This window comes from Euprymna scolopes, chromosome 24 (genome assembly GCF_053919585.1).
Source record: "Euprymna scolopes isolate OS-2025 chromosome 24, ASM5391958v1, whole genome shotgun sequence".
Taxonomy (NCBI): domain Eukaryota; kingdom Metazoa; phylum Mollusca; class Cephalopoda; order Sepiida; family Sepiolidae; genus Euprymna; species Euprymna scolopes.
Window position 1 is genome coordinate 10918759 of NC_136505.1, and position 17855 is coordinate 10936613.

At 30.9% G+C, this 17855-nt stretch overlaps 1 protein-coding gene across 50 annotated transcripts in view; it reads left to right on the top strand.

Moving 5' to 3' along the window:
- The first annotated feature begins 1252 nt into the window (after positions 1 to 1252).
- Positions 1253 to 17855, top strand: part of LOC145246585 (protein MTSS 1-like) — a 395811-nt gene continuing 379208 nt past the window's right edge. For 49 of the 50 annotated variants that reach the window (XM_080108203.1, XM_080108204.1, XM_080108206.1 and 46 more), the window contains exon 1: positions 1265 to 1429. In XM_080108203.1, coding sequence (XP_079964329.1) covers positions 1358 to 1429 — 72 coding nt within the window. In that variant the 5' untranslated portion in view covers positions 1265 to 1357. Of the gene's footprint in view, positions 1430 to 17855 lie in introns of all 50 variants that reach the window. The other variant, XM_080108226.1, reaches the window with a different exon arrangement.

A 17855-nucleotide genomic window follows, 5' to 3' on the forward strand; every position in this document is an offset into this window, starting at 1 on the left:
AAAGCACATTGAACCGGTATTTATTTTATATTTTAAAAAATCCGGTAGTAAAAAAATAAGCTGGAAACAATGCAAATCCAGGCTGAAAAAAATATATTAACTTAAAAAGAAAGTCGAAAAAATCGGTTTAAAAAAAAATAATCGCACATTATTTTTTTTATTTAAAAAAAAAAAAAATAACTGAAAATAGTTGTACTCTTACAAAAGTATTTATATTGCAAAATAAATCAAATAAAAAAGTGTCATTTCAAAACGAATGTTCAGTAGGGTGGAATTAAAATTCACGTGTTCCCAGAAATTTCTATTTGTGAAGAAAATAAAATTATAACGTCGCTATTTTTAGCACATTTTGTTTACTTTTTTTCCCTCATAATATAAACATTTTGAAATAGCTAATAACGTAAATAGCAAGCCAAAAGTTAAACTAAATTTGGAAAAGTATATGTTAACGGCTAATAAAATAATAATTAAACTATCTTAATTTGGTTTTTAAAAAATCAAGTAAACTCAACTTTCAGTGTTTTATCTTTTCATAAAATAATCTTAGTCTCAAAAAAAAACAATTTTGCGATTTTTTTTTCTAACTAAAAATTGCATAGGTTATTAAATTGCGGAACTAAATGAATTATAACTATGATTTTCTAGTCTTAAAATAAAAGAAATATTACTACTACTTGTAGATTCTTGCTACTAAAAAAATAGGTTTGCAATAGTAGCAGACTTAGAGAAAACTGGTTAGTATAAAGAATTTTTTTTTAGTAGTAGCTTTAAAAAAAAATCTCATGTTGAAGCGACATTTACTTAAGCATAGTAGTTGTAGTGGTAGTTTTATTAGTTGTAGTAGTCGTGGTGGTATTAATAACAACAACAACAATAAGAAGAAGAAGAAGCGAAATATTCTTTGGTGTGTAAGTTTCAATCCAGCTACGAGTAGCTGTGGTGGGATTTTTATTTGGGCAGCAACCCCACCACCAAGTTTAATGTTGCCTTGACAAAAAAAAAAAAGAAAAAATAATAAAAAAAAAAAAAATCGTAAACCCGCTGCACAAAGGAAAGAAAAAAGTTTGAAGTATATTAAAAACAAAACAAAAAAAATAATATATATTACGAACTCCTGTATATACACACACCATGCCATCACAAAAAATTACCAGGAATCTCCATTTTTAATTAAAAAGAAAAAAATTCGACTTTCTTCTGGGATACTATAAACTTTTTTTTTCTTTTTTTTTTTTATAAAAAAAAAAAAAAAATTATATAAAAAAAAAGTTACAATTTTTTTTTTTTTTTTTTTCTGAGTGAGTTTTTTTTTTTTTTTTTTTTTTTTTTTTGCTTTCTTTCTCTAAACCTTGCAAACATGGATTCAAGGCTAGAGAAAGATTGTAGTGCCCTTGGAGGCTTATTTCAAGCCATTATTAACGACATGAGGGTAAGTATTATTATTTTTCTTTTATAATAATTACTTTAAATTCGTTTATGGTAACGATTCGGAACGATAATCTATAACTTATTAAAAAAAAAAAAAAAAAGCCAGAAAGTTCATCATTTCTCATGATACTAAAATAAATAAAAACCCAAAACTCCTTTTAAAAATATATCCGTTCAAATTACGTCTATGGTTTATCTACGTTTTTAGCGTCCTAAATTCTCTCGAAACTCCTGACTAAATTATGATTATGGATAAAAACATTTAATATGCTAATAAATAAGGATTTTTTCATGACCGTTTGTTATAAACATTTTACGAAATTATGAAGTTTAGTTTTATAAAGATTAATAAATGAGAAATAATAAAGAGATTGGGAAAATAGAGTTTTTGTGTACGTTTTTCAGTGTCCCAAATTCGTCTCTTCAAAAAGACGCCATTCTAAATATGATTATTGTTTATGTAGATTTTTATATTTTTTTTCACCGATACTGAAAATTAGGGGTTAGGTTTATAGGGGACTCTTACGTGAGGAGTTATGCAGCAAGTTTCTTGTTCATGTTACATTTGAATTTCTGTCGGAAAGGGGGAACAGGAAGGGAATTCCACAAGCTTCTTGAAACTTCTGAAGGGGTGGGATTTTGCTTATCGGGATAATTTCTAAATATTTATAAAGACAATTGGTATTTTACGACCTGCCCCCCCCACCGGCCCATATTAAGAACGGTTTTCGGAATAAACACCTTCAACCTCCCGATGTTAAGAATGGCTTTCGAGGTTGGAGGTGTTTATTTCGAAAGCCAGTCTTAACATGGGGAGGTTGGGATGTTTATAATACGCTGGGGCACTGAGGCATGTCGTAAAAATTTACCAGATATTTAATATATATATATATATATATATATATATATATATATATATATATATATATGAGATTTTGGTGTTTTGTATATCTCTATATGTAAATGCCAAGTTTTATAAGCCTTATGTGAAGCTGTTACCCCCCCCCCAGCCAGTTTTTACTTTATTACATCTTTAATTGTTAAAAGATTGTAATTTTAACCATCGTATATTTATTTTTCATCTTCAGGAGAAAGCTAGACACCTGATCAGGTGTGGGTTTGAAAAGCTAGTGCGCTCTCGATTACAAAATCTCTAAGTACCCCCCCCCCTCGGCATTACCCAGTAGGGACGTCTTAGGCGATTATTGGCGATAAGCAGGCATAGGCAACAAAAACTAAAAAGTAATAAAAAAACAATATATAACAAATGTTATCAAAAGTAAGCTAAGCTACTCTTTTTATCTACATAAGTTTTTAGCAATTTAACTTATTTTAAAGCGTTTTAGTTTATATTCTGAGAATAATATCTCTCTGGCCTCCTCTCTCTATTCTCAAAGAAGGTAATGCCTGGGCATACTTCATCCCTACAGGAAACGCAACAACTAACCCTTTGTGGGACCCTATCTAGAACACCCTACTGTTACCAACACGTTCTATCCATCGTCATTGTATATGGAATGTGTTTGCCTTTTTTTTTTTTTAATTTGGGACGCTGTAAACGTAGACAACCTTTTCCTTCCTGTCTCTGATATTTTTTACTTTATGAAACTAAATTAAAAGAAACTGTATTTATGCAATGAACTTATGTTACCGCGCTGAAATAATGTTATTTAGAAAGCCATTCTTGACATCAGGAGGGGATAGTGTTTTGTCACTATTCTGTACTTTCACCTAATAACTTAATAATAAAAAAGGGTCAATGTCAAGATTCCCCCCCCCCAAATTACAATGACGATTTTTAAAGGTTTTCGGGGATGCTGAAAATGAATAAAACATTTAAAGGTGGCACACTGGCACATAAATAGTTATAATATGAAGAACTTATTCTTTCAAAAGGTAGGGACCACTTTTCTATATAAATTGGACGTAAAATGAGCACCCAGTTTCTGGCCACCTAGAGTTTGTTTTATTTTCTTTTTAGTTGCCTGAAAGCTTTTTGGTAAATTTTTACTTTCCATATTAACAATCACCCAATCACCTTTAAAACGACTTCAAGGCGGTTTTCGGGTATGCTGAAAACGAATAGTGCATTGAAATTTGCTGCGAACAAGTAGTTTTCCGGATATTAAGCGTCGAGCGATGTAATTCCTTATGTTATCAGTGGTAGGCATTTCTGTACGCGCTAGCGCGCATATTTTTAAAATTCACTAGGTGGCCAAAAAATGGCTACTCATTTTACGTTGAATTTAACTTGAAAATAATATTAAAAAAAAAATAGCACGGTAGCAAAGTGTATAAGCACCAAAGAAGCGTATTTAACTATAAACGCGCACAAAAAATTAAAAATTCTTATAATTTGGTCATGTGCTTAGAAAAAACAATTTTCGAGCATAAAAACTTACACAAACCACGTAAAAAAAAAAAAAAAAAGTCCGTCTTTAAAATTTTTTTTAAAGCTCTTGTGATTTGTATTTTATGAACTTCTAACAACAAACTGAATCGTTTCTAATAATAGTTATGTTGAAGATTCTAGCTTTAAAATAACTACCATTAAAATAGCATTTAACCAAACTCTGGTTTTATAACTATTTAATAACTTAATTATCACGGTATTATTTGGTCGTTAAATTGTTAATTGTAATTGAACCTTGAATAGTTTATAAAACTATTAAATGGTACTTACGCACGAGAGAAGGCGCTGAAATAAGAATGTTATTTAGAAAGCCATTCTTCTGGGGAAGGGGAGATTGTAACTATTCTGTACTTTCACCTAACAATTTAGTAAAAAAAAATGCTGTAAACCTTAAATTTAGCATGAAATACCATCGAAAAAAAAACATAAGGGTATCTTCTCTGCATAAGTATCCACTATGACAATTTGCTTAATAAAGCTGAAATGTTCACTATAAAGTTTTGGCATTTTGTAGTAGACAAAGTAAATGTTACCAAAGGCAAAATGTTTTTCTACATACCTAGATAAGTTTTGGGTGTTCAAAGCGTTTATTTAGTTTGAAACACAAGTAGTGAGTGCTGAACTGCTGAAGTTAAAACCGGTAAAATGGCAAATATGGTGATCATCTTCAGAGCTGGATAATCGGTCAAAACTCGAAAATTAAACAAAATGATAGAAACCCACCGAATGAGTGTTAAAGGTTTTAAATGATTTGTTCTAAAAATATTTAAACGATATGCATAAAAGAATAGGTGCTAGTGCAGACTGCAGAGTGTTAACACCGCCCTATTTTTTAAATCGTATTTCCAAGTTTAATTAAAGTTTTATGATGTTTTTTATTCAATTGTAAGGTTGAAGTATACAATAGGCACAAAAACACCCTCCCCTCCCCATGTTAAGAATGGCTTTTTAAATAACGTTATTATTTACGTCCGGATCACTCTCTGCACTAGTACCAAAGAATAAATCTACTGCAGCTGAGCTCAGCCAATTGTTTATATATGAACAGGCTAGTCTCTTGTAACTAATAATAATTGTCTTTACAAACATTAAATCTCTGACAATAGTTCTGCAGGTGGTTCAGTGGTTAGACATATTCGTCCCAATTCATTGTGGCCCTGTCGGTGGGGCATTAGAATATGCCGACCGCCCCCCTGCAGAGGGTAAAAATCCCTCAATGGGGGTCCTGGATATGACCTTAAACTATATCCAGTGGTGGTGAGGCCCCAGCTTGTGGGCTTTGGGGAGTGTGGAGCCACTCTTTAATTACCATTGCTCCCAGGTCCACTCTGACCCGGAGTGTCAGTGATAGTACCTGTTAGGGTCCCAACTATGGGTTAAATAGAAACCAACGTGAAAACAACAAATATATTCTATTAAAAAAAATTTGCTCCAAAATCGTTGGATTCGGCATTAAATAACCCGGAAAGGATTGATATGCCGTAAAACAAAAACAACCAACCAACCCAATTCATTGCCAAAGAAGATATTCATCTACCAGTCATTATAAAAGCAACCGGGCTAATGAAAAAGAATTTCAAAAACTATCTGGCGAATATACCCAGTGAACCAAGTGCAAGAGAAATACTAACATCTGCACTTAAAGAGACGGTTAGAATTTTAAAAAGATCTCTCGGTTGAAGTAACTAAACTAATAGGAGAATGTTTGGCATCCGGTAGAATGCCCCATCCCCAGCAAAAACAAAGTGATAAAAAATAAAAATAAAACTGAGAGAGAAACCAAGACAACACGAAATGAAAACCAGTTTCTGGAAACAAAACGGGGGAGGGTTCTTGACTAGCTAACAAAGCAAAGAATAAAAATAAATACCAAAGGCAAGCTAAGTTACTCTTCCATCTACCTGGATAAGCTTTTGTGGGTTTCTGTACACATAGATTCGAAAAAGTTGTCAAAAAACAAATACATAATAAATGTTATCAAAGTCAAGATAAGTTACTTTTCTACCAAACTGAATATATTTTTGTGTTTTTATTCAATGTAACATATTTATTCAGCTCGAAAACATACAGTGTTTACCGATGTATTGGAAAATTCAAAATGGCGCCCGACTCTCTCTTTAACACGGTAAGTTTGGGAAAAGGTGGTATAGATTTTAAACTAGACAAAATACTATTAAAAAAAAAACACCGAATATATGTCAACTTATGTCACGGTAACATATATTGAGCGAATTTCTAACAGTATTTTGTCTAGTTTATTATTTATATCACCTATCCCCGAACTTACCGTGTTAAAGAGAGGGAGTTGGGCGCCATTTTGAATTTTCCAACACATCGGTTAACACTGTATGCTTTTCGAGCTGAATAAACATGTTACATTGAATAAAAACACGAAAAATATATTCAGTTTGGTAGAAAAGTAACTTATCTTGCCTTTGGTGACATTTATTTGTTATATATTTGTTTTTTGACAACTTTTTCGAATCTGTGTGTACAGTAATACAAACCCACTTTTCACTACATTTTTCAACTAAAATTATTTTAAAGTGTTTTTAAATTTGGTGCTAATGCAGAGAGTGATCCGCGCTATATTTTAAATCGTATTTCCACGTTTAATTAAAGTGTTTTTTTATTCAATTGTAAGGTTAAAGTACAGAATAGGTACAAAACACCCTCCCCATGTTAAGAATGGCTTTTTAAAATAACGTTATTTCAGCACGGATCACTCTCTGCATGAGTACCATAAATTTAAGACAAACTTACCCAGTTAGGTAAAAGAGTAATTTAGCTTGCATTTGGTAATATTTGACTTGTTTTTGTTAGCTATTCTAGAAAATCACTAATAGTTTAAACGTTATTTATCTTCAGTTACGCGGGCATTTTTTTTTTTTTTTTTTTTTCCAATTGTTGCATTTCGGTGGTGGAGGTGCAGGAGGGGGGGCGACATGGTTTGTTCACCTGTCAGAGTAAAAATAAACATCGTCTGCGTGAAATGATGCAAAAATTTACAAAAACAAATACAACTGAATATTAAAAAAACAAAAAAACAAAAACAATTTACAATTAAATTAGAATTTTATTATTCTCCAGTTTTACTAACTCGAGCTTCATTTTGTATAGTTTCCTTTTGATGGCATTAGTTTAGATTTTATTTCGTGCTTGTTCAAAAAGAGGCGACAGATCAATTTTTTTAAAATGTCCTTTTAAGCAAAAACAAACTTAATTGTCATGTTGAAAATAGTAACATGTACAAAAATTCATCGAGCAGAAAATTGTTTATAGTTAAAAGTAATGTTTTATGGAAAATTTGGGAAAATTGCATTTTTCGTAGATGTTTTAGAATATAACCGTGAAGATTGCAGTAACAGGGGACATAACTCAGAAAGCATATTTTAGATTACATCGTAATGGTGTCCAGTAGCCGGTATTGGAAGACTTTTTTTTTTTACTAAAAACATAATTAGCAGTCAATCGATGAATTTTCGTAATTTTTGGAAATATTACTATTTTTGACATGACAATTCAGTAAGTGATATTGTTTTTGTTTAAAAGAACATATTAAAAAAATCGATCTGTCGCCTCTCTTTGAACAGGCACCTATGATTTTATTCTTAAACTTATTTGAAAATTTAAAATCTTTCTCTAGGCATTGTGATTTTCCGTTAAATGTCGAATAGTGAAATACAATTATAAACGTTTGAGATTAGGTAGAGAATATAATTCTAATGCGTTTGGTATATTTATGAGTTATCAAGTGTTACAGTGTTAACTATTCTGTACCTTTTAGCGGATTAATTTTATTTTTTCTTTCTATCCATTTTGAAGTTAAACTTTTCGCTGCATTAGTCACTTTTGTTCCATCGTCACTTTTGTTCTGTAAGACATCAAAGAGTTTCAGCCGATATAACTTCCAAGCGTCTTCAGATTCATACTTAATTTGAGAATCTGTTTGGAATTGGAACTGAACCCTTTGTTTATTTTACGAAGGTAGTGTCCTCATTCCGTCAGCCATGAACCGTCGGTTCATGCCTGACGGCATTGAACCGATAGAAGTGTTAATTTCGTATTTGTTTTATCAGCTTTTGTAAGGATAGCGCACCCACCCAGAAGAAAACTGGGTACTCTTGCATAACTTGACCCGAATTCTCGTGAATTCCCGTCAAACATGGATCGGGCGAGACCGGCAATCATCGGTGCCAGCCGAGCGTGTTCAAAAATGTTGAAACGCTAACTCGACTTTTATTTATTTACTTTTTTTTCTGTTATGTTTTTAGTAATTTTTAAGGTGATATTAATGGGGCAGGGGCGACTTTTTATTTTCTGATTAGTTACTTATTTATTATTTATTTATTTTAATTGAATTTTTGGGAGTTTGATTGGCCAATCAAAAGCTCTATCTAAATGGAAGCAGACGACATTCGAATTGGACGCAAGCGACTAAACCAACAAAAAAAAAAAAAGAAAAGAAAAGCTGACAAACATATATTTTCAAACTCACGAAACAGAAAAATGACAGGCAAAAAAATAAATCTATACATGTTAGAAAAAGAAATGAAAACATCGATGCAGACAATAATCTCATATTGTCAGGAGAAATTGCTGTCCCCAAAAAATGAGGTGCAACAATTGTAAACACAAATGTTTACTTAAAAGATCGTGTACAAATGGACAGTGCCACCAAAAGGACTTGACTGAACAACAAGTCTTAAAAATAAAAATTAAAATTAAAAATACGGTTACAAAAAAGAAAACAAAACAAACAAGCAAAAAAAAAACTTGTACTTACATCTTATAATTATACGATTAAAAAATATTTTCTTGGAGAAAAAACAAACTTTCTGTTGATAAATATTTTGAAATAAAAAAATGAAATACTAAAGTGAAATAAACATATTTTCATTTTTCAAGGTAGTTTTTTTTTTTATTTTATTTGCATTTGTATTTTTTCCGGTTTGTTTTGTTTTCTTTTTTTTTCCATTAGTCTGCGTCTGTTACGACGCTCGGCTGACACCGATAATTGCCGGTCTCGCCCGATCCATGCTTGACGGGAATTCACGAGAATTCGGGTCAAATTATGCAAGAGTATCGAAAACTGTCACTTAGAGAACTCATTGTTAACTAACTCTTTTAACAGTTAAGCCATGACTTTCTAAGTTCGACAAGATGCACCTGGAGAAAGTCGGTTACAATGACTGAAAATGAACTAAGATGACAGTAATAGAAATATTAAATCCTCATTTTAAAAAAAAATGAATAAAATATCCGAAATAATTAGATTTATTTTTTGTCTTTTTTTTTTTCCTCCTGTGATATTTTAAATTTAAATGTATTTTTCTTTAATATTATTTACTCTTCTAAAAGAAGCATTGAACTATTCAGTTACTCGAAATGGCTACGTTGCCGGCAATCTAGGGTTAACTAGACAGATCTGCTTTTAAGCTTATGTTCTCAGACTCGGCACGCGAGTTGAGTGACCGTTGTTGCACTACTGCACTTTATTCTTTCGTTCGGTAGTTATTTTTTATTTATTATTTTATTTACTTTTTTAGGAGGGCGTTGCTACCCGGACATAGGGTTAGTAGAACTGATGATGGACTGGGAGGGCCGTTTTATTTAGTTTTAAGTCGTTTTGAAAAACGCTAATTTTGATTTTTGCAAAATCAAAAAAAAAAAAAATCCGCAAAAATCAGGAAACCAATGTTTTTAAAAAGTTTGAACCAGAAACTCTAGCTTTTTAAATGAAAGGGCAAGGAGTATACCGAACGAAGAAAGCTCTCCGTTTTTTCACGTTCGTTCGTTTCGTGTCCCTCGATGGCACTGTAAGCCTAAGAACAGGTTTTTCATTCGCAAATTCATAAGCTGTCATATCTTACATATATCTTTTGCATAGTCTTTACTTTATATTGCTCTAGTGGATAATGTAGAAATGAATAAAAAAAATTCTGCTGTCTAATTTACATTTGTGTTTAGGGTATGTGTGAACCCTAACCCATTATGTAAATTAGTTGAAGAGACACCGTTTGTTTCGCTGAATACTCCGACATTAAAATACTATTCGTGGTCTACTCAACATTGAGATGGCGAGGGAAATATCTAGACTGTAAAGAATTTAAATTTGGTATTTCTATATCGAAAAATGACAGAACCGTAACCCAACAGTCAGTTACCTATATTAAATGAATCAACCATTTCATGTTTTTCTTGATTTAAGGTCAGGGTCAATTGCCCCCCCCTCTCTTCTCTATTAAGAATGAGTTTAATTTTCATCAACCCATTAAGTGAATCAACTTTATTCGGAAAACTTTTTACGGCTTTGAAATTGTAAATTGCGTTTGTTATTCGGTTTGTTTTGTAAATCGCAATCGGAAACATTCGGATCGATATGGGTCCCCTTCTTTTAGAAGAACCTCGAATTTAATTTTTTCAAACATAATCTCAGAACTGAGAAATATTTTTGTGTGCTTTTAAAATAGCCTTAAGGAAACGAACGTTAATTAACTTGGCTCTATTGTGAATAATTATTTCTCTTCAATAACTGTATTTTCGGTGCTAGTGCAGACTGCAGATCAGTGTTAACACCGCGTTATTTTTTTTAAATCGTATTTTCCAGTTTAATTAAAGTTTTATGTTTTTTTTTTTTATTCAATTGTAAGGTTGAAGTATAGAATAGGTACAAAACACCCTCCCCTCCCCATGTTAAGAATGGCTTTTTAAATGTTATTATTTACGTTCGGACGGATCACTCTCTGCGCTAGTACCGTATTTTCAATAGAAATATTGCTAGTAGTCTAATTTCTACATTCGAAAATGTTTTTATGCCATTGTAAATAAACATAATACTGACCCACTTTTTTTCTTTTCTTTTTTTTTAAACAAAGTGAAGATACATTTTGAATAACCATTAATTTTTTTTTAATTTTTTTTTTTTTGATAAACAAATTCCACCTTAAATCTCCCGAAACTAAAAATTTAAGTTTTCTTGTTTGCCGTTAAGGATGTAAGGGGCCTTGTTTGCATCCTGTATTGAAATGTACATGTTTTGCAATAATTTGATTCAAACATGTGACCCCCCCCCCTTCTCGTGTTCGGCTAATCTTTGGTGACATAAAGAAAAAGGGCGTTTAAAAACCTGGTAAAAAAAAAATCTTTTGCTTAAATAATAATAAAGAAGCAGGTAATATTAAATTAGTAAATTTAATGTGTAATTTATCAACTTACACACCCGCATATATAAGTAAACGAAACGTATTTTGCAATAATTTGGCAAACGTCCCTGCTACTGTAGCAGTTGTTTTCAGTCCTTTCTTGTGTGGGAGAGATTTCAATCAACCCTTTCGTTCTCTTAGTATTTTTATTTATTTTTAGCAAACTAAATTTATTTTTGTTAGAACGTTTATAACGAGCACCAATAAAACGAATATTATGTAAGCGTATTTCAATTGTATTTATAACAAGGTGCATACCCGGCGTTGTCCGAGAGCAATTGCTTTTATCTTTATACTAGCAGACCGCTCGGCATTGCCCGGTTGTAAAACACGCTTAAATATATTTTCATTAGTGCAGATTTTCCAATTTATTATATTGGACCCAATATATAGTAATGATTTTAAGTTAAAAAAAAAAAAACTATTGCGCTACCACCGGGAATAGAAACGAAAACCTTTAGATTACGATTTACTTTTTCTTTTGACGTTAATGCCTAAGCTGTGAAGAGATGTTTGCTGTAAGGCTAAAAGTTAAATCATGAACAAATACCTATTACGTTATGCATGCATATTTGTAATTCCGTCGTTCGACCATCAAATTCCTTTTTTTTTTTTTTTTTTTTTTTTTTTGTACACATTTGCGCTGATTTTCCCCGGTTAAAACCCAAATATAAAGTTTTGCATGGGTTCGAATACCTTTATATTAAGTTTGATGTCTATAGACCAAAAACTGACAGGAGTTTGGTAGGCAAAAATTTTTAAACAAATATATACGCATACATAAATATATATAGAAAGAAGTTTGTGTTTACTATAACCTTTTTTACGCAAATATTTCGCAAGTATAAATCATATAGAATATCTGCATGAATTTACACGTAATAGTTAACTAAAGATGATCATCCCATAAGAAACCAGAAAAAAACTATTAGAGAATTCAAATGAATGTTTAAATAAATATGCAAATTAGCTAGATCTTATACAGGTGAATGCAATTCCACGACCTATGTATAACAAAGTTGTATTTTTTTTTTTTTTTTTTATAAATAGAAAAAAAGGTTCGTTTTTTTTCTTCTTGACCTTCGGGCCAAGATCTTTTTTCTGTTATCAAAGTGTAGTATCTGTTCCGGCAGATACTGCGATCAACCCCACATATCAGACCATTGCTCTTGAGCAATCAGTTTTGGTCAATGTAGGGGAAACCCTTCATACCAATTGTCACTATCCAGTTCTCTCTCGAGGGAACTGGTCCCCCTCCCCTCACATTCCACATTAAAAAACGGCCTTGTGCCTAATTTGCTCCGTGGGGAAGCAAATAAACAACTAAATAAATAGAACATTAACAAAAGGGTGTTTAATATGAATATCAATACACACACAAAAGAAAAGACAAATTTATAGGAGTATGTAGTTTATAATTTTTTTTTTTTATAATTTTCATGGGATTTTAAAATTTAATTATTAATGTATTCACAATAATACATTGTATTGTTTAGTCATTAAATTATAATGGGGTTTAAAAATTTCTTAACATGGGGAGGCGATGGTTTTTTGTACCCATTCTGTACTTTCACCTAATAATTTAATAAAAACAGATATCGTAAAACAAATAGCGCGGACTGCACTAGCTCCATAATTTTAAAGCCAGTTTAAAATGTTCTCCTCCATATTACTTTCGAATTTTAAAGGCTCACAAAATAATAAAATGTCTTTTGTTTACCAAGAAATCGTAATGCATTATGGTAGATTAAATTTTAAATAAAATAGGATAAAAAAAATTCTGTACTTATGCACTTATTGATCCGTGCTGAAATAATATTATTTAAAAGGCCATTCTTCACATGGGTTGGGTGTTTTGTACCTATTCTATACTTTAACCTTACAATTGAATAAAAAAACATATCAAAACTTTAAACTTGGAAATACGATTTAAAAAATAGCGCGGATTAGTAAGTGCATTAGCACCAAAAATTCGTTTAATTTTATTCTATATTACACTTAATGTCAATAAATATTCGATTAATTTAACAAATACTCAAGTCACATAGCGACAAGAAAACTATGAAAGTCACAAGTTTGCAAAAACGTGTTTAGTTTTTTTTTTTTTTTTTTAACTATTAAAACGAAAACATTCACTGAAATAGTAATATCTAATTTGTTTATTCAGTTTCATTTTAGTTTCTTTCCGCATACGATAAATGTGAATCGAAAATTTGGTTTAAAATTTATTTGTTTTTCTCGAATTAGCTTTTCATTTATTACACTGAGAGTCTTCCATACTTAAGATTTTCTCATCTTATTTATATTTTTACATTTAAAAAAAATGTCGCACTCTAATGCTCCGAAAGTTATTTCCTTTAAAATTTAATTTCCTTTATCAACATAGCCCCTCTATTCTATTCTAAATTGAAACATTTTTTTTGACATTTGTCAACAAATATATCGTAATAACATTTGTTTAGTATCTGTAGGCCATGATTCTACAAGTGGCACTTTTTTTTTTTTTACTTTGTATGATTGCTTTAGCATGTTATGGATGCTCGGTGGTACTAAAAATATATACTGATACTGTTCCCTTGCCAAAAAAAACTAAACTCCTCGTTCATGAAATGAAACGAACTCGTAAAAGATATCTCCAGTTTAAGTCTTTTAAATTGAATATTATTTTACCAGCCTTTTTTTTTTTAAATCTCGAGTACCTGTACCGAATGGTTGGTTAATGAATTATAGCTCTTCTAGGATTCCATATGAATTTTTTGTGTTTCTTTAAAATGTAATTTTTAATCTTCACTTTTTTTTTGTAAAATTGTATAATTTTAATTTTGAAATTATTTTTCTAACATGTTTTAAAAGCAATTAAAAAAAAAATCTTCTATATTCGAGAGGCGAATAAATTTAGAAATTAAAAAAAAATCTTATTGAAACTATCAAACATGATATTGTGTATGTTTCTCGCCGATACGGAACTTTGATAAAACAAACATTGAATTAATATTTTAAAAATCAAATATTTATGGAAATCACCGATAAGGGAAAACTTGAACAATTTTCGTGGCTATATTTGAATTATTTTTATTTTATATATATATATATATATATATATATATATATATATATATATATATATATATATAAAGCTGAACGTCTGTGTGTGTGTCTGGTCACGAATAGACTCCTATATGGTTGACTATTATAGAAAACTGATCACATAATGATAGAAGATGTACCGAGACACAGGAATGGGTAGGTTTTATCTGGCATAATGATGATTCATTAAAATTGTGGGGTCTGCATACGCGCCTGGTCTACAAAGTATGGAAATAACAAATTTAAAAATTAAAAAAAAAAAAAAAAAACGTTTACAAGTGTTTTTGATATAGATGTACATAATAATACTTTGATAAATGTTTTAACTTAAATAGGGATGGTATAATAAAATTGTGGGGTCTGCGTTCACGCCTGGCCTCCATAGAATGGAAATAGGCAAAAACTTTAATAAAGACTTTTCATATCTATCTGAATAAGTATACTTTGATAATTATGTTTCAGTTTGAAGAAATATGGTATAATAAAATTTTGGGGTGTTCGTTCGCACCTGACTTCCATAGAATGGAAATATGTCACAAAGTTTAACAAGGTTTTTTAATATAGATCCACAGAATATTGTGATAAGTGTTTCAGTGTGAACAGGTATGGTATGGTATAAAAATTATGGGGTTTATCTATTTTATTTTTACTTTCATCATATTTGGCTTTGGTTTTGATATCCCCAAATTCGAAGCTATTTCTTTACAGCCCTTCCTTTTCATAACCTATCATACTTTCATAAATCAGAGTCCATTTTCTGTAGGCTGTTTTTGAACCCAGTCAACGACGGGTACTTTTGCGAGTATATATATATATAATACATTAGAGTATTGCAGTTGGCATCAGTGAAAAATAAATGCGATGTAACCTTAAAATTATAAAAATTAAATAGAAATGTTTAAGGGGTTCAGGGTTTAGCGTAGGTATGCACAAGAAACGTCGGGTTTGCCTTAAGAGGATTTAAAGATTTGAAATTATCACAATTTTAATTGATGTCATTTATTTACACCCACGCCCAAGATTCCGTATTTACCGAATATAAAAAGTGGCGTGTCAAACTATATTACCTGAGCGCAAAAGAACATGGCTTTCTCAATTAAATCCCGGGTAATGCCGCGTTATTTGGCTATTAATAAATAGAAACTTTAGTCACGTGAATTAATTCTCCTCCCTCTTTTTGTCTTGTGACAATTTTCCTTACTAAAGGGGCGAAATTAAACACTAGGTTGTTTTTTGTGTAGAACAAATCTAGTTTTTCTACTCCCCCCCCCTCAAAAAAAAAAAAAGAAAAAAAAAGAAAAAAATTGCCTCCGTCTAGGAACACAGGTTTTATTTTTTTATATTACACATTTGCTCCAAATTAAGTCGATATATTTGAACTATTCTATTTATTTTTTGTATCTGTAACAATCGATATTGTCGTAAATGTTGTTGCACTATTTTTATCTGCTAATTTCCAATCAATGTTACGAATTGAATACGTTGGTTTCATCATAAAATTTAAATATTAAAATGAAATTTTAAAAACTATGAATAAAATTGAGAATTTCAATAACAATAGTTGAAGCGTAATATCAGAACAGATACTACACTTTGCTCCTAGTTACGGATATTTGCTAAAAATATCTTTTAAATATAATTCTTTTCTTTTTTTTTTTTAATCTATGTTTAATGTTAAATTATTACGGTCGGGAACATTTTTTTTTTTTTTTCTTGAATATTTTTTTATATTATTTATCCATTTCATAAGTTCTATTTTCTGCATTGAGCATCACGAAAAAGTTGTTAATCGTTTTTTATTATAATTACTATTCGAGTATCAAGTTAATATTATGATTATTAATTACTATTGCTACCATGCCTTCATGGGAGTGGCGTGATGTAACGGTTTCAAGCTCTGCGTGCATGGTTCGAGTTCTGTCGAGAGTACTCCCTCACTTTCGTTAATACCCCTGAGAAAGGTATGCATTCGTATAGCCTCTAGACTGACTCTTAAGCCTCGGTTATCCAACCAGTCTGGAAGGAGCTAGACTCCGAAGTAGCCGCCTGCGTTTACTGTTTCTCTTCTTACCCCAGCATTGTTTCCAGGCGTTTTGAACTTTTACTTGCCACTGGACTCGAGCAAGTCGGTTCAGATGTGCAGTTGCTGATTGTACAACCCTTGCTTTACGATAAACACCCTTCTCAGAGTAGGTATGCTTACGCGGGGTATCCAATGTCTCTCGAGGCCAAAAAGATTTCAATTTCAAATTGAAATATTTGGAGCTTATTGTGAGACGTGCTAATTAATAATTACTATAATTTTTGTAAACTATTACAACGATTAAAAACTGTATCTAATTGCAGATCGATGAAATTAATCGGCTGATAATAATATTGATTTATTCCCGAAAAGTGTCAGGTGACAAACTGATTTATTTACTACTAAACCGACTACACATAATTAACACCTACATTTCTAGTGGTCAGTCCGAAAATTTGCCTCGAAGAATATGAAAACCCGAATCCAAATAAATTAATGAGTCTAATTGAATTGGCAGGTGCGACTCCCTACTTAGAGTAATATCAGGTTGACACGAAAATTCTTGCGTTTTTTAAGCATTCATTCAGATGAATCGGTACACACACAACCTATATGGAACACAATATAACTGTAATTTAATATCATCTAATAACTTTTCTACCATTTAAAAGAAGCTTCAAATAAACTAATATTTGTTAAAAAAAAAAAAAAAAAAAAAATTTACAGCATACGAAAATAAAGTGGAGACCAAAGTCGTGTTACCGTTATTATCGCTTTAAAACAACGTTGGTGATCATTTTGAAGCCGTAAACACGCCCGTGTTTTAAAAAATCTACCAAAAATCAAGTAATGGCCAGATTTTCATAAAATTTTCGATGCGTATTCAATTTTAAATTAACTTATATTTTAAAAATATCTTTCGTTAAATATGTGAGGTGATTTTTTTTTTTTTTTTTTTTTAGGTGTTCTACCTCCCCATATTTCACATTACAAAACCTAAAACAAAATTGCTACATTTTCTAAAGCTGGAGAGTAATGAAATAGTTATGTATATCAAAATCCATTTATTTCACTTGAAGTTGTAAATAAAAAATGGACATAAACATAGATTTTGAAGTAAGGTTTTCCAGTTTTAAAAAAATATTTTCATATAATATATAAAAAAAAAAAGAAGACTATTAGCAATTATAAAATTGCAAATTCAACTATAACTTGAAATTATTTTAACTGTTTATTTCTGGGGAGGTCAACTTGATTTTAGCGTTTATTTTCAAAAAAATGTATGGATGTCTCTAATAAAATTAACATAAACCATAGCAAAAAAAAAACAAAAAAAAAAACCCATAAAAACGCTGATTCAAAAGCAACTAGGGCTTTCCATAAACAGCATGCTCAATTATACGATAGACACAAAATGATGACGTGGCTGATGGTGTGTAAAATGTGATTTTACACAAAAATTTGGACATCCCTTCATATCATATGAACATATCTCGGCTCAAACAAAAACATTATTGATTGAAATAAGCACCATCAAAATCAACATACTTTTGCCAACACAAAAATTATATTTATGCCAGAAACGTAAAAATCTTGCGTTCTGATTACGATGAAGTCGCTGAAGACATTTTTGATATCACTTAGGTTTTTGAAACATTTCTCACGCAGAAAGTTGTCGAAATGCTTGAAAAAATGGTAG